General features: G+C 41.9%; 1 protein-coding gene and 1 pseudogene across 1 annotated transcript; one reads left to right on the forward strand and one right to left on the reverse strand.

Moving 5' to 3' along the window:
* The first annotated feature begins 17,695 nt into the window (after window positions 1-17,695).
* LOC136520800 (large ribosomal subunit protein eL19x-like) lies at window positions 17,696-20,236 on the forward strand. The gene is made up of 5 exons (XM_066514451.1): window positions 17,696-17,857; window positions 18,980-19,102; window positions 19,211-19,524; window positions 19,873-19,925; window positions 20,015-20,236. Exons 1-5 carry the CDS (start codon window positions 17,746-17,748, stop codon window positions 20,037-20,039), a joined length of 627 nt encoding a protein of 208 aa, XP_066370548.1. The 5' UTR covers window positions 17,696-17,745; the 3' UTR covers window positions 20,040-20,236.
* A 767-nt stretch (window positions 20,237-21,003) lies between these two features.
* LOC136522328 (cytochrome P450 709B2-like) overlaps window positions 21,004-25,621 on the reverse strand; it is a 44,121-nt pseudogene continuing 39,503 nt past the window's right edge.

A 25,621-nucleotide genomic window follows, 5' to 3' on the forward strand; every position in this document is an offset into this window, starting at 1 on the left:
CTCTACGGGCGGACACTCCGTCGGTGGAGTTTCTTCACCAAGTTGATCCACATCAACTCCATCTCCTTTGTAAATGTGCCAACACCACCAAGTGTACACCACCATGTGTGTGTGTGTGTTAGTTTTTCATAAACATTTCCCAAAGGATGTTAACCACTCAACTTGCCACGCCACTCGATCCTAGCGACGATGCAAAGTTAGATCACTCGAGTGGCACTAGATGACCGATATGCAAACAAGTTTGCTCCTCTTGATAGTACGGCCATTATCCTAAACCCAGTCATAAACTTCTCTACACACCTATAACCGGTGAAATGAAATGCCCTAGGTTATACCTTTGCCTTGCGCATTCCATTCCACCTCCTCCAATGTTGATACAACACATGCACTAACATGATTAACAATGATATGATCCACTTCATATCATCATGTGATCATATTAATTCATCGATCTTGACTTCACTTGTTCTTCACCATTGCCATCGTCCATCGGCGCCAAGTCTTGCTCAAGCTTCACCACCACGCGGTCTATCACTCCAAAGCCTTTGACTTGCCCTTCACGCTTGCAATCGGTCCATCAAGCTAAGTGTTGTCTTGATCTTCTCCACCTTGATCACATGACTCAATGTCATGTCTCATGTGCATTTAAGCTCCTTCATCATCACATGTTGTGAGCTTTGCAACATCTCCAAGCCATTTTCACCTTCATGGCATATGTTGCTCACACACATGTACCTGTGGACTAATCACCTGTGTATCTCACATAAACACAATTAGTCCACCTAGGTTGTCACTTAATTACCAAAACCAAATAAGGACCTTTCACATGGTGCAGCTATTGATTCTTTTGTGGATAGGATTTAATATAATGTCCTTCCTGTTGGCAATGATAACACTTCCTCTTAGCTCGCTTGGTCTTTTGAGGTTGAAACTACTTATAAGTGATCGTCCACCCATCGATGCATACCTCATCTAAAGTAGTTTTAGCTTGAGAAGCTTCTAACTCCTTATAGTTTGGATTCATCTGACTAGGAATCAGAGCTAGATGTGACAAGGTAGTAGAACCCAAAATGTTGATCATTTCCCAATACTGGCTCTAGTGAGTTTTCCTTCCTCTTCTTATCCACATCAATTTCATGACTCGGGTTTACCTTAACTTCCTCCTTATTGGGCTAGTTTTGAAGATAGAGAAAACCATAATGCTGGCAACATTGACATCGATACTAACTTCCAAGTGTCTTACTACCAACAACTTCATTGGACTTCATATTCTTCCAAGCTTCTGCTACTTGTCTCTTCACTAGTCCCTTTGGTATGTTGACCTGACCTTGCAATGAGTACTGTTGAGAATTCCCATGTTGAATTATTCCTTCTAGTACATATTTCTGCATAGCAAATAGCTTTTCCTTGTCAAATGCGATCAAAGGCGACATAGCTTGGTCTTCCTGAGATCTGATATCGTGGTCTCCTCGTTATGATCTATCTAACAGACAGAGAGAGAAGATTCAGAATAGAGACAAAGCTTTATAACAGAATAGAGTCAGAGGTGAGAATATTTTTTAGAAAATATCAAGGTTAGAGAGAAAGCAAGAAGTAGGCAAGGTGAAAGCATGCTAAAACATCCAGTTCTAACTAGGCTTACGTCCTACAGTTAGTATTGCTCTGATACCACTTTGTAGCACCTGGTTTTAAGAACAAAACCAGATACACACCATATGTGAGCCTAGGAAGTCAACTCTCACATATAGCTATAAATAAGGGTAATATTGAAAGACAATGCTCAATATATAACATACTTAGTATAAAGAATATAACCTTAGATAGTAAATAGTAGAAAGACAACTCTGATCTTTGGGTGAAGACTCTAATTCCATAGGGACAACTGACTGGTTGATCACAAGCCTAATTCCTCCAAACTCTAGCAATCTAGTACCCATCTAGGATTTTTATCTAAATAATGAAAATAAACAAGCGTAAGTATATGTCGTACTCAACAAATATAACATGGGGTTCATGAGGCTCAAAAGGCTAACACTGGTTTAACTATGATTAGCTTTTAATTGTCATAAGTTTAGCATAGGAGTAGCAACAAGTTTATCACAAGCCCATATAAACACATGATCAGGTAAACATGAATAATGAATAGCATAAACAGTAATCATTAATGGGCATCTTCATCATCCGTATCATTAGTGTTCATTATCTATTCCATAAATGTTCCAAGGCTGCTCGTGACCGTGAGCATGGCTGATATACTAGTTTTACACTCTGTAGAGGTTGTACACTTTCACTGTGAGTCGTGATTTACCCTTTCGCTCGAGGTAGCTAATCTCTTGACCCACTTCCGAGGAAGGTCGGCAGGGTTCACTATAAAGCCTTTCAAAGGTTCATCTAACAAGTTAGGGCCATTAGATTCACTCGACAAACAGATGTAGGAACCCCCTTCTCGATGGCACAATGACACGCAGCCTACACACAAGGGGATAGAGGCTGTCCTATACCTGATTCGTCAAGCCATTCTTATGCCAATAAAGGTAACCACTAATAAGCTAGAAAATGTCCTCATACTGAGCTAAAGCTAGAGCCATATAGCCCTCACAGCTGTACTATAAGTCTCAGATGATCACTTACAGATAAGTCCTTAGGGAGGGGAATCTAGAGCACCATAAAAACAACCCAATGCTCTAGCCCCTGGTTCCATGTTGCTAAAAACATCTTTTAGTGTTTATTGCATATACCATTAGTCAAGTTCAAGATCATGGTCTTTAATTGAGCACTAGCATCATACTACCCAATGCATATTCCATAGGAGACAAGGTATAAGTTCAATTCTAGGGAATCCCTATCAAGGTGACACATGCAAATATGAATTAAATGTATTAAAGTTGACAGAAAACAAGGATGATCCTATGCTATACTTGTCTTAAAACTCTGATCCTTTTTCAAGTCCAAAACTTCAAAGAAACTCTTTGATCAACACGTAAAGCTCACAACACGTAAAGCTCACTGACTGGACGAGGTCATAAACCACCACATAGGCATCCATGCAATCATACACGAAGCAAATCATAGAAATAAATTAGAACAATACACCAAACATTTGAAACAACAAGTAAAAAGGTTTTAAAGATGTTTTACACGTTGCTACGAACACACAGACGCGAAAAGCACTCTAATCGGAGCTATAACGAAAAAGTTACATCTACCGATAGATTTGCTTTATACGTGGAAAATAAAACTATAGGCTTCATTTATTATAAAACATATATAAGAATATCTAAATTGTTTTAATCCAAATTATATTTGTATTAGAAAACCAATATAAGATTTAATCTTATTTTATTTACAAAAGGCAGAGGTAGAAGGTGTAAGTTGCTTTTAATTGAAAAAGTAGCTTCATATAGATTAATCAAACTACTATGTTATTCAAAAGCTCTAAACATGCTAAACAATGTTACTAACACGTAGATTACGCCGTTACGAACCCAACACAACTTGAATGGAGTTAAAACGGAGAAGATATGGCCTAAAACAAGGTCAGTGACACTTCTGTAAATAGCTGGAAATTTATTTTCATATTTAAATTAATATAATTAGAATTGAAACTAAGCTAGGGACCGCGGGCATGAATAGAAGAAAGGGCAGGGGCTCTTTAGAATAAAATCAGGGACGACAGGTTAGAATCTTAAAAATTACAGGGGCTCTTTAGCAAAAGAGATAGACAAAGGGGTACAGTGAATCTTGGGTCGTTGGATCTAAAGTGGATGGCTCAGATTAGAAGGAGGGAGGGAGAGAGGAGAGCCGGCCGGCCAGAACAGTGGAGGTGCGGCGGCAATTTGGCTAGATGGACGATTTCTCGTCGGAGAAATTAGGGAAAACGCCTATGGAGCTAAATTGGGCTCGGTATTGGCATTGGGAGATATATTGGGCCATGGCGAATTCATCTATTGAATCTATGGCAGCTATTGGTGAGCAGTGGCAGTTGGCGATGAGCAATGGCGGCGGCGTAGCGACGGCATAGCGGTTCCGATCAAAACAGAGCGAGAGAGAGGGATTAAAGGGGTTCAACAAGTTCGCAAACTCGATTCAGAGCTCTACGTGGTACTTACTTGTACGATGGAGCAGCTAATCGGCACGGCGGCATCGGCTTCTTCTTGGTGAGCTCGGGATGGCGAAGCTAGGGCACAAGGCGGCGCGGCTACTGGTTCTATGGTTTGGTGGGGGACGGCACGGACGCAGAGGTCGATATTTAAAGGTCGAGTAGCTTAGGGCGGAAGCTACCGGGGGGATGTGACGGAGGCGGACATGGACACTGTGGAGTCCGCGTCGAACACGAGCCAAGGTGGGAGACGGAGCTGACAGGCGGGCCTGGGCTGTCGGCGTAAGCAGACGAGTGGGCGCGCTGCCGATGCCGTGCGGCGATGCTGGGCCTTCAGGCTAGCTTGGGCCGAGCAAGAAAAAGAGAGGAGCGGCCCGAGAGGAAGGAAGAGCGGGCTGGCACTGCTGCTGGGCTGCGAGGAAAGGAACCTGGGCCGCGGGGCACTGGCGCTACTGGGCCGGGCAGAATTGGAGATCGGAGCTGGGCCGCGCGGGGAAGCAAGGCCGAGCGGGCCAAATGTCGGGTAGGGAGAGGGAAGGAAAAAAATCCTTTTTATTTTCTTAAACACATTTTTAAATCCAAATTCAATTCCAATTTAAATCCTTTTGAAATTTTTGATCAAACCCAAGCATCACAAAAATAAATATGCAGCAGCATGTATGCACAAACATGTTGCTACCTTATGATAAATTTTAAATTAATGAAAATTTTTATTTTCCTATGTTTTTATGAGCACATAAATTCTAAATTAAATCTTTTTAGCTCTATTTCTAAAAATTCAAATTTTAAGGTGTTACAATGGTAAGCCGAGTATAGTGCTTGATTGGGTAATCCTATGGATTTGGTGTGACTTAAGGCGAGTGGTAGCTAGAAAACTAGTACTCCTGACTATCTCGATTGTTTGTTGCCTGACTTGGTCGGGTATAGGAAAGATTGAGGTAGCGAGTTACCCACTATAGACCTGCGGGTCATATGGACGGTGACCCTAAACTCTTGTGGGTACAAACGTAAAGTTGTACACCCCTTTTTTAAGAGATGGTTTTTATCATTTCAAAATGTTGTGCTATTTTTCTTCAAAAAAATGTTATGCTCTTAGTTATGAGCAAGCTATTGACTTCTAGTCTCGAAGTAGACTTGTTAGTGCAAAACGTAGCCACCCATTCTAGGTTTTTTTTATCCTTTCATCTCACTTTGATGTGAATGATAGTAAACTTATCGTATCAATATACTTTCGCTTTGATGTGAATATTAACCGAGTATGCCCTTTTAACTAAGTGAGCTGCAGCTTAACTACTCACTTAAGTAAGAATCGGCTGTGAGCTATATAATGGAGTCATTATGCAATTGATCATATGAAATTTATGCGTACTGGATAGTACGGATGGTATGGCTCCAAAGATGACCGAATTAGTCATATTAAATTAAGTACAGTGATACAGTGAATAGATAACATATCGATTTTAGTATGATTGATCGGAGGGTCCTTAATTGCACATAAACTCTAGTGCATCGAGTATTTTTTGTTTGAACTCGTGAATCGAGTATTCTTGTTTGAAACCCAACCTAAAGTGACACACATAGAAGTTATGACTATGCGAAGAAAGAAGAAGATGAAGTCGCAAATAAAAGGGACGTATCCCTCCTCCATTTCAAAAAAGAATGACATTCTAGCTTTGTCATAAGTAAACCATCTAAGATTTAATCAAATTTATTAAAAATACCAATATTTATTACTAAATAAGTGTTACTAAAAACACCAATATTTACATTACTAAATATATGCATCGTTTCACCTACTTATATATCATAAACATTAATAAACCTTTTTTTATGAACTAGATAGAATAAATTTAGATAATTTGGCTTAAAACGAAACTAATGTATCATATTTTTTTAAACGGTGGTACTAGCTATAGCATGGGAACTAGGAAGACAGACAGTGCATTTCGCGAAGTAGTGGATTGACAGGAGTAGTGGGTGACCAAAGAACTCAACTGTTCATCTTTGAAGTATAAAATTATTGTGTGTTAAGTTCCTGTAGCCGTCCTAGTTCAGTCGGTAGAGCGAACTGCTTTTAACCGTGTGGTCGGGGGCGTTTGAGTTTTTTTTTTTCTTTTGTCCTTCACAGAAAACATCTCATAGAAAATGAAAAACTTGATTTCTTTTGTCCTTCACAGTCCCACGGACGGCGTTTGGTTTCTGTTTTTGATTTTTTTTTTCTTTTGTCCTTCACAGAAAACATCTCATAGGAAATGAAAAACTTGATTTCTTTTGTCCTTCACAGAAAACAACTCATAGGCAATGAAAGCTTGATTGATTACCCTACAACTTTTCTTTTGCCCTTCACAGAAAACATCTCATAGGAAATGAAAACTTGATTTTTGCCCTTCACAGAAAACATCTCATAGGAAATGAAAACTTGATTGATTACCCTACAACTTTGTTGGTTTGGCTGCATTGTCTGCACACTTGCACAGGCTTTCGCGCCTGTGAGTCGACGCCGCACTGCTTTGAGTGCTCTGTGCTTTCTCCCCAGAAGAACCGTCGACTGCCAGCATTGCCTTCTCCGCAGGAAACATGTAGATTGCCTCCTCTAAGGGCATGTACAGTAGAGAGACAAGCTGCTGCCTATATGTTGTTAAAATTTACAGCACAGACGATACAACCCACATACACTTGATGTCTATTTGGCTGTACACAAACCGTTTAATGCTTGCATGTTGCGATGATCACTTATGAATATCAATCATATATACCATTGTGTTGCTAATTGGTGCAAAACAAATCCTTCAAAGTAAATCATATATATTATATATATAATGTAATATAATATATTTGATCATAAATCAAATATAACATACGTCTTCTTTCTCATCATAAACCAAATATAGCACTGAGAGATGGATGGTTCACATGCTTGTTGCCTGTATAGGGTACGTATAATTATATTCCAGGTGTATTTCTTCTTTTGTTTTTCTATAGGAAAAAGCAAGGTGACATGGGTGTGACCTTGCTCGTCCATTAAACAGCACGGCATGCACAGAGCACACATCAATGATCAGTATTTTTCAGAAATCTAACTGGTTGCAAGAACAAAGAAAAATATTCTGCCACTCAACACCAAGAATCACAAGAAGTTTTCCAGCAGAATAGTTTTGAGACAGCAAAAAAATTGATCTTAGAACTGACAGGGGAATAACAATTCATATCTCGTCAGAACAGTTCTTTTCGTCAGAACAGATCTTCACAGGGAACAGAACAACAAGATTGATGACTATAGAACTCGCTGGTGGAGGAAACCGTAGTCAGATCGACCATATGCTCATGCGCCGCCGCTGCCTCATGGTCGCTGCAGATTTGGGGAGGGAAGGAGCTGTTGTTGCAAATCGACAGGGCAATGGAGAAGAACTCGCGCGCGCGAAGTAAGAGGAATTCACGCCAAGTTTGGCTGCAGGTAGATCCCCATGCGTGCCGCTAAGAGACGACGTCCCGTACAACAGCGCTTCTGTCGTCGCGTTAGCCTCGGAGCACGCGCCGCTACCGTCGCCTCACGAGAGGATGGCTTCCCTTTCTCGCTTCATTCAATGCCACCGGAGGGGGTGTTTTTTGCAAATATACATCTCTACAGACGGCACTCCGGCGTCCGTTGTACGTACCCTAAGAATAACCTCTCCATTCGATCTCACCCTTCCCCAAGAAAACATGTAGACCGGGAATTTTGGTGTAAATAACTACTAGTCCATCACCCGCGCCCTCGCGCTCGTTGGCGAATCACCTGGTTAAGGCACTGGTAAAAAATATATGTTCAATCTTTGCATAGAAATAATATTAGGGGAAGCCCTCGCACGCGTCGGCGACTCACCTGGTTAAGGCGCTGGTAAAAAATATATGATCAATTTTTGCATGGAAATAATATTAGGGGAAGGAGTTTAATGTAGATATGTCATGCACAGAAACTGAAAGATTTAAGTTCTTTTTATATGGTGCAGGACACATGTACTCTGCATACTTTTCAGATCATGGCATTTTCTGTGCGTGGTAATCATAGACACGGCACTTCCAGATCATACACATATCTGAATTTCGCACTGGGATGGAGTCTATTATGAATTTCTGAAATCTTGGAGAGTAACAATGCTCATACATTTAAGCAAATTTGAGTTCCATTCCAAAGGAAAACAAATCATAGCACTGCAAAACATAGAAAATAAAAGCTCCACTCCAACCCAAGGGAAATAATCTTTGCTCTCACTCTTGCTATGCTTGCTCAAATTCCTATACCTTCTACCAACCATTCCAAACATCTATGTTTTAGAATCTATAGTTTTTCACTAGCCACTGTATCCTATTTTAGTTTTTTTCCAATTCATCTATTTTGCATTCCTTTGTTGCAGACAAGCCCTTGCTGTCAGCAAAGAATTGTTAGATAGTTGACATAGATGTACTTCATAGTGGGCTTCTCCTAGCGTTTTACGCGAAGCTTCTCATGCGTCTCTTGTTCTTCCCCAGCAGCATGTGCCTCACCCGCTCCTTTGATGGTCGTTGCACCTTCATTTCCCACTTCACCGTTCCTTTGATGGTCGTTGCACCTTCATTTTCCACTTCAGCAATGACATGGTTAGTGCTACTGATAGTATAGTGTGTGTGACATTACGATACCACCCAAGGATACTGAGAATGGCAATCAAATTAGGCAACTGCCATAAAATCAACCAGTAAATATCAATTGCACCTGCATTTATGTTTTTTCCAAAAAAAAATATATATCTACATGGGGTTCATAGTACAGGGTGGTCATTTTGGCCAACATGTAAGACAGAGAAGCCATTACCATCATGTAATGAAAACATCACGATCAATTGAAGAAAGAAACCTAGGCAATAGTTAAAGGAGGAAGCAGTAGACAACCTGGGGCTACTCCAAACATGGTGTCGGTCATGAACAGATAAAGGGATGGCAATAAATTCCAGTAATTCGGCCCTACTTATATCGCCAAATTCATAATAGAAGTTCTTATACTTAAAAAATGGCAAAAAAAAGGAAAGAAAAAAGGTTTGGCATGCTGCTAAAGCACATTCATTCTGTATTTTGTTATTTTAATGTACACCTGTATATTTTCATATATTAAGGATTTTATTATGGATCTGGTACATTTAACTTCATGGAGGTCTAAATCTGAAAAACAATCCCATGACCTTTAGTTGTTAGGAGCATTCATGCATATATCCTATGAACATGCTACTAGGACATGTACCTTTGTAGTCAATGTAGGCCACATAGAAGGTTGAGGAAGTCGGCCATGTAGGATTCAATACATGTGGCCAATAGATGTAGACACAGAGAACATTGACATATAAGAAGGTTGTCCTTGCATCTTTGACACCACGGCATGCGCCACCACCAACAACCTCCTCACTGCCATGCCCAGGTCTTGTTGTTGCTGCAAAGAACTATAGTGAGGTTACTCTATTTTAGATTATAGAATTATGTATGCGTGCTAAAGAACATAACTATGATAACAATATCTGTGCAAAGCCAAGGGTGCTATACAGTTATTCCATGATGATGCACATCTCTGGGATATGGTAATATATTGTTAAAAGATTCGGGTATTCATGGAACTCTATCAGTGTCATGCTATTGAGAACTAAAAAACAAAAAGTTAGTCAAATTAAATTTGTGAAGCGAATAGCAAGTCATTCTTCCGTTTTACAAATTTTAATGTGGATAGAAACTAAGCATAGTTGTCCCCTGCTGGACATCTTCTGTATATGACAATGACAATGTAGTTGATAAAAAAAGGCCTATGTATGAAACCCTCTCTCAGCAAACATGTATTTAAGAATCATAACCAAAACATAGAATAATGCTACAATTTTCATTTGAGGAATGGATAGCTATCGTGGACTGCATATTTCCTGTATATGCCAATTCTATAAAGCCCACCTGCAAAATGGGAGTGAAGGAAGGGTCCAAGGAGCCAGCCCCAGGCCAGTGGTAGAGGATTCTTCTAACGACTCATGTTCGGTACACTAAAACCTGCTATGTCAGACCTCTCATTTCCACTGAACTAATTGTCACCACCGCTACCTATCACTGAACTAATGGGTTAACTATATATGAAAATGTCAATTATCACTCTACTAATTCTCATTATATAGCACATAAATGGCATTTTCTCTCACTGAACTAATAAATCCATATTAAATCATTTTATCCCTCAAGATAAGGCTTAGGACCAGCCTTACCTCATGATTAGAAGAGGGCAAAGGCAATCAGCGATGCACTTCTTGAGCATGTGCACAAGCTTGATAATGGGCTAGGCATAAAACTGGCATGGGATATGCATTTCCTCACACTGGCTTGTGTATGTGGACTATTAGGCATATAGTTTAAGCCTGACAAATAGGTTATGTAGAGATATAGGTGACCAAGTAATAATTGGAACATGCTGCAATGTTATGGGTATAATCAGTAAGCTAAGGTGGGAACAGCTATTCCATAATTATGAACCATACTTTTAGAAACAATCATGCAAGGTAAGAGTCCATGCAGGTTCTTGTTAATAGAACACATGTGAACCCAAAAAAACAGCAAGAGCTGCATAGGAAATTCACCAGGTTCGTATCCTGTGATATCCACGATTTTGTGTTGAACACCAATAGCGGGGCAACCCTTACAAATAATGTGATTCAAGGGAAGATAGTGATATGATAAACAAGGAATGAAGAATGGAAAATAATAAAACTTCCCTACAGAACTCACCCAAATGCCGCATGATGGGTTTAGACTATTTCTGCCAGCAGCACTCGCAACAGGCTAGCCAACCTATGTGGGAATTTTTTTCTTTAATCAATCAGCAAAGTGCTGAAGGGCAAAGCAGGAAAAAGAAAATATGGAAAATAGATGTTAAAATACAAAAATAATAATAAATCAAAGGAACATATAGGAACATGGCTTGCTGCAACCGGGAGATTGTCTGAACCACAAGCGCCTCATGAAAAGAACATGAACTGAACATGTGAAGTAATGAAAAGCATAAACACCAATGCAAAGAGATGAATCAGGTCAAGTAGACCACACCACTGATAGCTAATAATTCAGTAGCAGGCGATACATGGTTATGGAATCTGGTACCTTCAATAGTTGGGATACCCATGTTCCATGTATGATTACGGAAACAGCTATAACTCTTTGTTTGTTAATAGCCAAGAAAACAGAGCCAAATAGTAAGGTTGCTAAGCAAGGATTTTTGTAACTATGGTTGAGCAAACAAATATTAAATCCATCCGTTCCCCTTGTCTATAGCAAATAATAGAGGTATATGACGAATTTAACATTTAATAAATCCCAAATCTGCACCTCCTAGGCAACAAAGGTCACAGCACTTGAAAACCGTTTTCACATATGTAGTTTACTTTATAAATAGCAAAAGAACATAAGTAGTTGCAAGGCTATTTTCTGTTTGTATGTATTCACCCAAAATAGAATCTGACATTCGTGGAATATAAAGTGATGGCCATAGTGATGCCTATCTATTATGTCTGCATTTTTTTGATAAGTCGACGGGGGTAGGGGGGAGAGAATCCCCGACCTAGATTATATTAATGTGGCTGTTTGCATTATGTTAGAAGACTGTGAATTCATGTTCATAGAGAGAGGTGGCTAAAAATGCACATAAGTACCTAATTGTGAGGCTGCTTTTGTGCAGATCCTGGAGAATTGGGGATATTGCTTTGCTTGTCATCCTGGTACTGCACCCTGTACGGTTTGGAATATGAAGCCTCTGCCATTTTTTTGCAGCAGAGTAGCACCGCCCTTGCTAAACCTGCAGATGCAGGGCTACAGAGACCTTTTTCAAGATTCACATATAGCTTCTTTTGGTTTCTGTGCAAAATATGAGCAGAAATGTTTATGAGCATTGAGGTAACTATCATATTAGTCTACAGTGATATGGAGCTCATAAAAGTTTAGGTATAGATAATTGTTGCTACATAATTGTAGGCACTATGCTGAGACATAAAATAGAGATTAGAAGAGAACTTGTCACTATGAAGGAATCTCAAGTAGGCATGTACTATAAAGATAATATAATGGGAGGGCGTACATTTTTGTTAACTGATATTGTAAAGATGATACATATGGGATGTATGCAGGCAAGGAAAATAGCACAACAAAAAAGTAGAAGATAGTTTTGCAAATGGTCGTGCAAAACAACACCTTTTAAAAAAAATTGAAGCAATCCGATCTTTTGATGTTAAACAGTGATGACAATTACCATTATGTGGTGTCTATGGACAATAAAACTGATGGAGAGAGAATTTTTATATAGATTCATAATTTAAACCAACATGGCTGTGCATTCTCATTGGTGTCTCATTGTTGCCATCCTACCAAATCATTGAAAGGGTCCACCTGAAATAGACTTTACTAAACTGATATATGGAAAATCAACATCCACACTGGCGCCAACAAACACAGAAGAATGCAAAAACACAAGAGGTACCATAGACAAAAATCTAGAGACATATTTCCATGTATATGGATACAATTTTATTATAACGTTGAGTCAGATTACCACCTTTTTTACTTGTAGTACCTCTGTCAAAGGAGGAGATATTATGGTTTCAAGGTTAAAGCGCAGTGCCACGATAGAAAAAGGATGCCACAAAAAATTTAGAAAAATAATACTATGATAGGGGAAGAAAGTAGCATAAATGATGGCACCTTCCTTTCCCCAATATGTGCAAACAACTGGTACGTGGTAGCAAGATGTAGAATGATTACCTTACAAGATTGACATGTATGTATAGATGATTGCAGGACCACTGATAGCAAAGGCAACTAGAGCTGTGCCTAATAGGAAGCATTGAACCACAAATCAGCCACTGTTATGGTCCGGCAACAAAATATCTCATCAGTGAAATTAATTTGTTTTATTGAGACTATTCTATTCTTTCATTTTAAATTTGCAAAACAGAAGAGACATGTTGTAAGCATCACCAAAGCATGGCAAGGTAACATATGGTAATATGATGAAATATGTTAGACCAATCTATAACATAAACAACTATACTGAACTTTTTAATCTTACACTTTAATTCTACTAATATGACGACATCAGCAATGAAAGCCAAAAAGAGAAATCGGCAGCCAGTCATGATCACGGCATAAGCAATGAGAGGCAAAAAGAGAAACCAACAGGCAGTCAGCTTTGATCACCTGGAATATAGCTTGCAAAAAGATCATCAGATATTCAGATATCTCTTTCAAACTGGTTGTCCATCAATATCTTCTATGGTCTTCTCATACTGCAACTAAAAAAATTGGCAGGAAACATCTTTTATGCTTTTAATTTAGACCCTCTGAACCACCAAGCAACATAAAAATCAGAAGACAAAATATGTCAATTTCACTTTCAGATTGGAACATGGCAATGAAGATGGTGTAGATAAAACAAAAACTATAAATGATTTTACAACCCTAAAAAGGAATTCCATATATCCATCTTTCCCTCGGCACCCTAAGTGCCACAAGATGCTTAATTGTTCAAAATATGCTTCTATCAATTCCTAAGCATTACCTAAAATCATTAATCAAACAGAAAGGCTAAAAAATAGATACCGCATTATTATGTGTTATTATCCATGAGGTGATCATGCAGCCAACTGCTTGCTTAATAATTTTTAGATGGTTGATGTTGCTGTTCATATATCTTTTTCTCTCTGATGGATCATCCCCACTAAATAGGGTGAAAAGTGCGAAATTAATTCTTACATCTTGAACTTGGCAACGATCAAACTAGACAAAGGAAGAAATCATCACAGACAATAAACAATACCTCTCTTTGGTGCCTGGAAACTACACAAAGCAGAAGAGGTAAGAAGAAATGCACGAAAATAGATGCAACCATTGAGCATTGCTTTAACTATCATTGAACAGGTACAAAGATAGTGTCAACTTTGGGCATGATGGTTGGTTCAGTTGTGAGCATTGCCTCAATCATCAAAAAAAGAAAGAAAGAGATGTAATGTGGAAAGGTAGACCATGATAATTGCATGAAACATCAAACATAATTTATGCTGTAATCATCTTAGCACTAGCAATTTGTCTCAAAGCAAAACATAACAGGAATAGGAAACCGTATTCATCACTGTACATGACCAAAATGGAAACAATAAATCAAAAACCATTGGTACATTGTCTCAATCTTTATCCTACACTAAGAAATCAAACAAATATCACAGACATGGTCATGTGCTCAGGTCTATTGCATAATACCTGCCTGCTCTCAAAATCCAGTGGAACCCAGCAGGTCGTAGCCTACAAAACCAAAAAAAATCACAGTTAGATTGGTAAGAGAAAAGGGGGAGAATAGTAGACCTAGGGGGGAATTGATCTTAGAACAATAGATGCAGGATAAAATCAAATAGAGTAAGGATAGAGAGGGAGGAGTAAACCAACGAGCGAACGGATCGAGGGAAAGCAGAGCCGCGCCAACCGTCTGTAGGAGCTCGCGTGGGGGTGGGGGGAAGGGGGACGCCTGCGCCGACGTGCCGCCTACACAGGCGCCGTCGCCTTGCGCCCGTCGCTGCCTTGGGAGGGAAGGAGAGAGAGAAAGGGGAGAGAAACGGAGGGGGACGCAGGTGAGGCGTGAGGGAGATATTTTTCCCCTCCAACCAATCACACACGTGGACACGCAATATGCTACAGTAAAGCGACGGTGGGGTAAAGGTGAAGCACAGATCGGAAAATCAATGCTGTAAATTTTGTTTTTGCTAGCGTGGAACGTCTGGTTGATGGCGAAACTAACTTGCTTTGATAAGAGTAGATGTGTATGTCTCATCTCATAGGGTTAACTAGGGTCTGTTTGATAATAGTTGCTAATTCTTGGAAGCTAATTTTTAGCAGAAGGCTGTTTGATCAATCTGCTTATAGGTGGTTGGATAGTGAGCTAAAGGTATATATGAACTATTAGAAACCGCAAACCTCCTAATGGAACTAGTAGTTAGCATCCCTTCATCAGCTAACAATTAGCGGATTTATCAGCAAGTCTGTTTGGATCCTTTAGTACTAATTTTAGCTGCTAATTTTTAGTACTCAACCACATATATCCTGTCTATTGACGCACTAATTTACCCTGCAGGTCAAGACCGTTTGGCTGGTATTAAAGCAACCACAATGTGCTCCAAAAGCAGTCCATATGGACTAAATTATTCCTTATAAACTACCTGGAACATTGTGGAAGCAACAGTAGAACAGTCACAACAGAAGTCGTCCATAAGCCTATAAACCACCCATAAACAATAAAAAAATATTTCTCTCTCATTCTCTCTGGATTCTGGTTGTTGCCGCTCCCGCGGGCTGCCCGCGAGGACGCCGTCCCGGCCCTCCATGTCGCCGGCGAAGACCTTCCCCAAGCCATGCGCGCCACCTGCGAGGCCGTGCCCGGCCATCCGTGCCACCTACGAGGCCACCGCAGCCATCCGCGCCGCTCACGCCCACCATGGAAGATTGGGGTCGGAGAGAACGAGCGGCGCGCTAGAGCGGAGTCACGAGATGAAGATGCGCGTGCGCCATGACAGGAGTGGGTTGCGGGGAGAAGATGATCCAGCATGTTCACTTGTTGGTTTCAGTCAGAGCTTATCAACCTGTTTTCTTCTCACAACAAACCAGCACCCGTCGGGCTTATCAGCCCAGAAACCAATCAGCGAACATACTAGATGTTCGTTAGTTGGGATGTGGTTTTTTTTATGTGGGCCCTAATTTATGGACCGGACATTATGGATGATGAAATAGTAATAGGCTACTGATGCTGGGCCCATTTATTTGGACTGGTTTCCCATACACGTTGCTCTAAAGCAGCATGCAGCATTGCAGCGGGTGACTGGGACTGGTATGGCGTACAGTACCTTGTGAGGGAGAAGGCAGCCAGCAGCACTCCGTTTCTACATGTTGGGGCCTACAACCTCTTGAGGCACAAGCACAAGAAAAGTCTGGCTTCTACTGCAAGCTTCATTTGGGGTCTCTGGACAAAGGGAACTCGTGGTCTGCAAGTTTTAAAAAAATATGTCGTCTCCTGTGAAATGACAGATTTATTTGTTCAGCATGTTTGCTTGTTGGTTTCAGCCAAGATTTATCAATCATGATACAGTGTTTTTCTCTCACAACAAATCAACATCAGCCAAACTTATCAACTTAGAAATCAACCAGCGAACAAGCCATTTGTGCTTTGCTTTGTACCTTTGCCGAGGAGCTCCCTTATCAGGTCACTATGTTGACTCTCCTGCCGTAGCTAGGTTGCTACAAATCTGTTCTTTGGGAACAACGTTTCCAACTCTTTATACTCTGCTTTAGGGTTTAATACATCTTCGAGTCCTTATAAAAAAAAGTGTAATGCTACTTTTGACAAATATAATCGAATTATCAAAGAGTTTTCCGTCCAAACTTTTCGTGGTTATGCGCGTGTTTAGTTCTCACCACAAATTCCAAAAAAGTGCTACAGTAGCTGTCATATCGAATCTTGCAATACATGCCTGGAGCATTAAATATAGACGAAAAAAACTAATTGCACAGTTTGGTTGGAAATTGCGAGACGAACGTTTTGAGTCTAATTAGTCCATGATTGAACACTATTTGCCAAATAAAAACGAAAGTGCTACAGTGACCAAATTTCCAACTTTCATCCAACTAAACACGCGCTATATGGTGCTAGGATTAGTGCAAACGTATACAGCAAGCTTGTCGTCCTAACTAACTGCAGAGGCTCCAACAGTGACGCCATGTCAGCTCTTGCGAGATTGGGGATTGTGCTGGATCCCAGAATGGTTTTGGTGAGGCTGTGTTTAGTTCCAAAAAAGTTTCTTAAAAAGTGCTACAGTAGCTATTATATCGAATCTTGCGATATGTACATGGAGCATTAAATGTAGACGAAAAAAAACTAATTGCACAGTTCGGTTGGAAATCACGAGACGAACATTTTGAGCCTAATTAGTCTATGATTGAACAATAATTGCCAAATAAAAACGAAAATGCTACCGTAGCCAAATTCCCAAATTTCACGAACTAAACACAGCCTGAGTACAAGATAATGGTCTTTAGCACTCTGGAGCAATAAGCAAACGTGCTGACTGCTGACGGCAGGATCAAAGCATGTAGATTCTGCAAAACTTGTGCATCCCCTCAAGTTCGCTTTAGTGTGTAAACTCTAAATTCAGGTCCTCGGATAACCATGTAGATTAGCTGAAGCAGCTGACGAGGCTTCTCCGAGTATACAACAAAGTTATAAAAAATAAATTAGGATAGTCTAATTAATCATCCTTTACTCTAAGAAAAAGTATTTCTATTTGCCAAAAAAAAGAAAAAAATATTTGTACATCATTTTTTTTAGAATTCTACACCATTTTTTTGCGTAATACAATCGTAAAAGCCAGAAGGGACTTGAACCGCTCTTTTTTGTCCGGGCCATCTTGTAGGCCGTGGCCCAATCAGCCCGACTTCTCCACATAGGCCCAGCCCACTTGAGAGGGTTCCAGGGAAACCCTAACCCCCCTGGTATATAAGCCACCGTGCGGCCGCCACTCCTCCCCCAACCTGTGCGCCACCACACACACCCGGCAGGGAGACCCTCATCGGCGGCGGAGACCATGGTGTCCTTGAAGCTTCAGAAGCGCCTGGCCGCAAATGTCCTAAAATGCGGGAAGGGAAAGGTGTGGTTGGATCCCAATGAGGTCTCCGAGATCTCCATGGCCAACTCGCGTAAGACCACCACCGCTTGCCCCCCCCCCCCCCCCCCCCCCCCCCCCCCCCCCCCCCCCCCCCCCTCCGTCCATCCAGTCCGTTTTTTTCTGCAAGTCGAGTCCGTCCGTCGACGAGCAAGCGCGTCCGTCCATGGACGAGCTGTTCATCCCTTGACTGCTCAGTGGGCTGCGTTGGTATCTTAGGTAGATCTGTGTTTCTGCGCGTATCTTTTGGGCGGCGCCGATGAACTGCCGCATCATCGTGCGGACCGCGCCCCGCTTCCTCGCCCAAGGGCCCCTGGATCGACTCGGGAGGCTTGACCCGCTGTCCACCAGCGTGGTGCCGCGTTGATTGTTGATGTAGCTCAGGTTCGTGGCCGTCTAATATACCGGGGCAGTTTAGTTTGTGCGTATAGGGATCGATGGAAATGAAATCTTGTTCCGTTTGCGTTCGGTGGCTGCAGGTGTTCATATTAGGTCACTACGTCCGTGTGCCACCTCATCTAGTTGTGTTGGTTATCTTATTGTACAGGATGTTAAACTGTTAGATTGTGCCTATGTTGATTTTGCTGTTATAATTTATTTCCTGCTACTAATGTACAGTAAGTTGTCTGGGAGTTTTGTTGAAGATAATGTTTGCTAAGTGGTGCAACTGTGCATAAAGTTTATTGTGTATTTTGATTATTTTGTGCACAGATGATTTGCAAAGAACTGTTTATTTAGCCATACATATTCTGTTCATGCTGTATTCCAAACCGTATGTTCTGTCCTACTTGTTTTATTACTTTGATTTTGGCTAGGATTGCTATTACTTGCTTTCTTGCACTGCCGATGATTTACAAGTATGCTTTTATGTTAGCCTGAGGTATTGTGCTCAGGCTGTTCTTGCCATGCATATGTTTTTTTTTTCGATTGGTTTAGTACTGAGATTGCCATGCATGTATCTAAAGTTATGTGATTTGATGAAGGTGAAATAGTTACTACACACAGGCTTGTAGTTGTTTTTTCTTTTTTTTTTGTGCTCATTCAATGTGAGAGTCTTATGCTTGTACTTTTGTTTGAACATTGAAATCTTAAATTTGTTTTGCTACTGAGTGACAGAAGGTACATAAGTATGATCAATTTTCTGCAATACTTGCAGGACAAAATATTCGCAAGTTGGTTAAGGATGGCTTCATCATCAAGAAGCCGCAAAAGATCCACTCCAGGTCCCGCGCAAGGAGGGCCCATGAAGCAAAACAGAAGGGCAGGCACTCTGGTTATGGTATACTGCTGCAGCACTTGTTTACTCTGTTTGTTGCCATGTGAATTTATATCTGATATCTCTGTTTTTTCGAGTCCTGCAATATAATATAATCTGATCTGCCTGCAGGTAAGAGGAGGGGTACCAGGGAGGCTAGGCTCCCCACCAAGGTCCTTTGGATGCGCAGGATGCGTGTTCTCAGGCGCCTGCTGCGGAAGTACCGCGAAGCAAAAAAGATAGACAAGCACATGTACCACAGTATGTACATGAAAGTGAAGGGTAATATGTTTAAGAACAAGAGAGTGCTCATGGAGAGCATTCACAAGACAAAGGCAGAGAAGACCAGAGAGAAGACTCTCTCTGATCAGTTCGAAGCTAAGCGGGCGAAGAGCAAGGCCTCTCGTGAAAGGAAAATCGCAAGAAGGGAGGAGAGGCTGGCCCAGGTAAGATTTGAACATGCTGAAACTTGCATATTTTTGCATTGTTATAACTGCTGATTTGTAATGTCGATGAATGGTAATTAAATTTGCTAACACTCATTTGTTCTATATTGATCTGTTAAAAAAAGTATGCTTGATTTTGTTTGATCTTTATGTCGTGGTGTATGATTGGGCATGGGTTTTAGTGTATTACTTTCATTGTCTTCCAGAGTCATGCCATGCCTTCTAGTTTGTTTTAAACTGTTAGATCTAGTGCATGTTTTCTGACCGCTTGTGGCATTTTGATGTACCTTGCTCTTCTTCCATTGTTCATTTGTTTGGATTCTAAATGCATGTTTCATCATTGTGTAGGGCCCAAGGGAACCCACGGCAGCACCAGCAGCAGCTCCTGCCCCAACTGCAGCGTAAGTGCCTTGGAACTACTTCATCCTAGTTTCCTTGGATTAGATGATCTTGTGTTTGTTGACATTTTTTTGACACTCCAATGCCACAGTGCACCAAAGAAGGCTAAGAAGTGAAGGAGTTGTCTGAAGCAGTGCCATTCTGGTACCAGGGCTTAGCCTAATTTTGGAGCGCCTCAGCCTAATATATCTAAGCTGTCGTGTCTGAGACATCATATCTCGTTTGTTATGTTGGATAATTTAGTAGACTTGTTTATCCAAAGTGCCTTTGGAACAAATTATCGCAGAATATGGTTATGCTTTTGCGAAACATAGTTCTTGTTTGCTAGTTTATCTTTGATCTGGCCGTTGTGGCTCCCACCTGTGCTGCTATGCCCTGAGGTACATAACCTGATCTGAAAGGTGAACTGCAGACTACGCAGCTTTCTAGTGTTTTCTGTGGTGATTTATGAGCACTGTGATGTGAATCTGAATACGTGCGCAGTGATTTGTTGCCGCCGTAGATGCAAGCGATGTCTTTGCCGACGGCGCTGCTTATACAAAACCTTATTGTGACTACGATGCTGGGCCTGGGAGATTGCCTTCGACTTGTGAGCGGCAGCATTAGCTGTAGTTGTAAATGCAAGGCCGCCCCTTGTGGTTAGCCATTGCAATCACAAGTTCCTATCAAGTTGAAAATTGGCTCGACAACAGCATTCTGACGCTGATGATGAACTGAAATGGTGGAATCGCCCAGGGCTTGTCATTTTTTGGATATCGCAAGTGAGTTGCTCAATATCCGCTGCAAATGGGAACGGGGAACCTGAAAAAGTGTGATGTCCATGTTACAATTAATCGAATTCAGAAATCAAGCTTGGCAATAAAGGTGCAAAATTCAGCCGTGATGTCCTCGTTTCGTCCGTGTAGGCGATGTGATATTATATAGCTCAGCGAAGGGAGGATATAAGATCGTTTTTTTTTGAATTTTCGGTACAAAACCTACTGTCTGGAAAGGTATGAACGTTGAGACCTTGAACAGGCAGGGTTTCTTAAACTGCTCCTTCCCATACTTGTGAAGTAACAAGCAATGGTGAGTGGCGAACCTAATCCAACTTGCGATTGTATCTACTACAGATTGACATAATTTTACAGTAAGGTAACCAATATCTAGAAGTTAAATAGACAAGACAAATTTACATTGTAGCCTATTTTGCCGGAACCCAAAATGGAGACACTATAGCTCTCGTTCAGCTTGAACACATTCCTGAAGAATTCTCTACATGCACATACAATCCACACATACTCTTATCTTATATCAGCTAAATTGTCATTGTGATCTCTGCTGAAAGCCACTGAAGCTGAATATAGCATAGCTTGACCCAACAATGTCCCGATGAGAGGTTTTCAGGGTTTCAACAATTGTTCAACATTGTAACTGCCTCAATTAGTTCTTTGACCTCTGCTGAATGTCCACCTGTTTTCTTAACAAAAATTGTTTGCACAAAGTCAGCCACAAACAATTTCCGGATAAAAGTTATGGAAGATCTGCCGCTAGGGCCCGCCGAAATCTGCCGCAAGGGGGACCGCTCATGTCGACGCCGCTCGCTCGCTCGCTCGCTGGGGGTCCGAACTCCCCCACCAGGTCGACGTCGACCTCCACGACCCAAGTCGACGTCGACCTCAAATGGCCAAAGTATGCGGATCCAAGAGCCTGAGCACGACGGGGAGCCCTTTCGACGGCTGAAGCGTCAGGAAGTCGGCCGGCGCGTGCACGTACTCCGGCGCCACCTCGAACGCGAACCGCTAGAGGATGAGCGCCAGCGTGGCCTTGGCCTCCAGCATCGCGAAGTCCTGCCCGATGCACGACCATGGGCCCAAGGAGAAGGACAACAACGCGTTCGGGTGCGCCGCCGCCCTGCCCACGCCGTCCCAAAACCGGAGCGGGTCGAACTCGCCGGCGCCCGCGCCCCACACCTCCTCGTCGTGGTGAAGCATCGCGATCGGGATCAGCAGGAGGGTGCCTGGTACCAGTGCTGGTACCGCTACTGAAGATCAATTAGATCAGGTGGAGAAGGAGGCGCCTCAGGATGATGGGCCGCGAATCAGCAGGCGGGCTTCGAAGCCAAATAAGCGCTACACTGGGCCGGATTGGGCATAGGAGGGAACAGGCCCATGTAACGGGCGGGTGCGTGTGCATCCTGTAAAAGGAGAGCGTGGAGAGGAAGGCAAATTGAGTTTGATCTTGCCAGAAACCCGGCCGGTGGCCTGGACGACGGCGACATCTGGCTCGTTGCCGGCGACCGATGTTCTGAGATTCTACTCCACTACTACTATCATACTGATTCCGGTGACAATTTGGTACGAGAGCCTTATCGATCCACCAATTTTGCCCCAATTTTTTTCTCTCTACCTCGTTGCTTCGATCTGGCGCCGTCATCCCCGACGGCAGGCTCTCCTTGTGATTTGCTCTGGCAGCGTTGATCACGAGGATCCATAGGTCCGTGCCGAGGTTGGCGTGATCAGCAGCGGTGGCAGAGTTGAAATCCTGGCAACCCACTCCTACCTCACCCGACGACAGATGGCCATGGCGTCGCCCGAAGAACAGCTCGGTCAGATCCTAGCGATTCTGAGCGAGAATTCGAAGCGAATCAACAAGCTCAAGACCTCCATGTCGGATATGCGTACCTTGCACTCGGAAGTCCTGCATTGGAAACCCGATGTTGACCACAACATTCATGCACTGGAGCACGCCGTTCTGGATCTCGGCGAGAAGGTCGAGCAGGCGCTGCAGGCTCTTCTACCTCAAGCGTAGTCGAAGGAATCCACTGACGCGGAACAATTGGGTACTGTCGCTATCTCTCCGCTCACTGCTGCAATTCGGGAGGATCACTTCGCCTCTTCGACTGTCAAGGTGCCGAGCTTCACGCATCTGGAGCTTTTCCCACCTCGGGCGGCATCTGGATCGTTAGACCACGGCAAGGGATCCATTCACCGGGGGCTCGGCTTTGGGGCGGTGTACACCGTCGCCCTGGACCCAACCCCGGTCACAGGTGCGACAAATTCTCTAAAACCTTCTACGGTTACTTTCAATCCTGATGGATTTGTGCATCATGATCGGCTCATATACACCCCAGTTCATCCACCCATTCCTAATTTAGAGTTTTCCACCTTTGATGGCTTCAATCTGTGGTAGAATCGCTCAAAAATAATACGTTTTTGGAAGCGTTCGTCTTTCACTGACACTAAGTGTGGTAGAACCGTCCGAAATAACACACTTTCAGAGACGCTCATATTTCATTAGACACTAAACACCTCGAAAGGGAGCTATATCGCACAGTTCCGTCGAACACACCCCATGGGAGAACCCGAAAATCAATATTTTTCAATAGGATCATAAATGGGAGAATAAAGCTTACAACATTTTAGCTATTTCTTATATCACTTTCCATGCAACAGCAGATTATAATATTTATTATTTATAACAGCAGAATATAATTATGTTATCGGAGTTTCAACGGAAATAAAATCATTTAATGACAAGTTCAACATTAATATGACGATCCATTATATACATCATAACAGGTTATAAATTTTTTCCTAGTGTAAAACATTTTTGGGTGGAAGTTTCAAATAAACCCTATGTTCGCAACGTTAAGAAAATCCTCACTGAGCCCACCAGGAGGCTTCCACACACAAGTGTCAGCTCCACATGTTCCTGCTACCTGCGACAGGGTAGAACAAACCCTGAGTACTCAATTATACTCCGCAGGACTTACCCGTTAGGAGAAAAGAAACGACTGCAAGGATATACAAGGCTATCTGGCTTGTGGGTTTATTGCATCTGCAGGAAGCATTACTAAGCGTGCATCCTTATATTCAATTTCATTAGCAGTCATCATTAATTCATTAACTAACCATTCTATGTAAGTACATGTGCTACTTTCAAGCTGGTGGTAAGCAATCAGAACTATTTTATCATCTTTCATATTCTAGTTCTTACTACGTGCTAGATTGTAGACAAGTCGTACCGCATTTTGTGGTGATTCGCGAATCAATGTAGCCCAGCTGGGTACCCTGAAACACACGCCCCGCTTATACCTCAGGCACAAGCAGAATCAACCCACCACTCTCATATCAAGAGGTCCAGGTCTCCGTCCAAACTTAGATTCCAAGCCCCCACACCTGAGTCCCGGACTCAGTGTGGTGTTTAGACCTTCACCATCCCCGCTTCCAATCAGTCGGTCTAGAAAAAAGCCGAAACCCATGACAAGAGAGCAACGATCCTTCTCTGCTCCTATAAACAAGTATGTGTTTAGGATAATAAGTCTGTGACCTGACTAGAACCCAATGCAACGGCCGGTCCTTAGCCGACACAGGCGGAACAAATGCAATTCGAGCCTCGTCCGAATGCCAAACTAAGTCCAGATCCAAAGTACCATTCCGTCCGGTCTCTAATTATCATCCATATATATTCTATGTGATAGTAATATAACAACAACAATACTGTCTTTCCTATCACTCGACTTCTATCGGAGTTCTGTAGCATAGCAATCTACACGATCCTATCATACTAGTAGGACTCATAGGATAATGATATATACATGCAAGTGGTTTTCATTCAACTCCTTAAAATTTAATGCACAAGCATAAGATAAAGTGTAAAATAATAGGGGTTATACACCGGGACTTGCCTGAGTAAAATATAACCAAGTTAGCTTTTCATCATGGTGGCATGATCATCAAGTCACCATCTGCTTCTGCTACTTCGGTCGACTTCATGATCCATCGTTGTTCCTATTATGATAAACGTGGATGCAACGTAGAAACGTAAATGATCACGGCAATCGGAACTCTAAAATACGATTACACTGCTAAACTAACGAGCTAGCTCTAGCGACTAATGCATAAGGCTATGTATCCATATTGTCGAACTAAGACGCTAATTTCCCATAATGTTTTAGTTATAAAATTCCTAGGTGGTTCTTTTATTTCCTTTTATTTACTATATATATAAACTAGGGCTCATTAGTTACCTCAGCAAACTAATTATTCTGAAGCTACAAAAATGACAGATGGCACATGATAATACTATGGAGCTACTATACAAATTTTAAAGCTAACACTACCATCAATTCATCACAAAAATTCCTACAAGTTTATATCTTACAATATTATGCATTTTAAATTAATTATATAACTTCTAAGAATATTATAAAACTATGTCAACAAAATATACTAGCAGATAGATCATGATTTTATGAACCTAACAAAATTAGTTTCATAATTTTTAGTTAACTACACAATTTTATATTTAATTTACAAGCTTGCCTTAGAAACTAAATTAGAAAATGCTTAGAAAAGGAAAAAGGCCGGTGGCGACCTAATCGCCCCAGTAGCCCAGCGCGAGGGTGGCCATGCGCGCATCATGACGGCCCAGCGTGGCCCAAGACCAGAAGGCTCCCGCGCGCGCTCGCGTTTTGCAAAAGAACCCCCGGACTAATCGGTTATTACGCAGCACCTCTGATCACTATTGCACGAGAGACATATTTTACATTAAGGACCTTGGAACATGTTGCCTTCGCAACAGGGTGGTCCCTCGGCGTACCTGTGTGCAATGGTGTGGCACACCGATAGCCACGGTGGTTACGCCGGGCGAACTAGATCCGCTGCGACAGGAATAAAGGGCCGACCACCATCTACAGCTAAACCCGCAAGCATGG

The sequence above is a fragment of the Miscanthus floridulus genome, chromosome 18, assembly GCF_019320115.1.
Source record: "Miscanthus floridulus cultivar M001 chromosome 18, ASM1932011v1, whole genome shotgun sequence".
NCBI lineage: Eukaryota > Viridiplantae > Streptophyta > Magnoliopsida > Poales > Poaceae > Miscanthus > Miscanthus floridulus.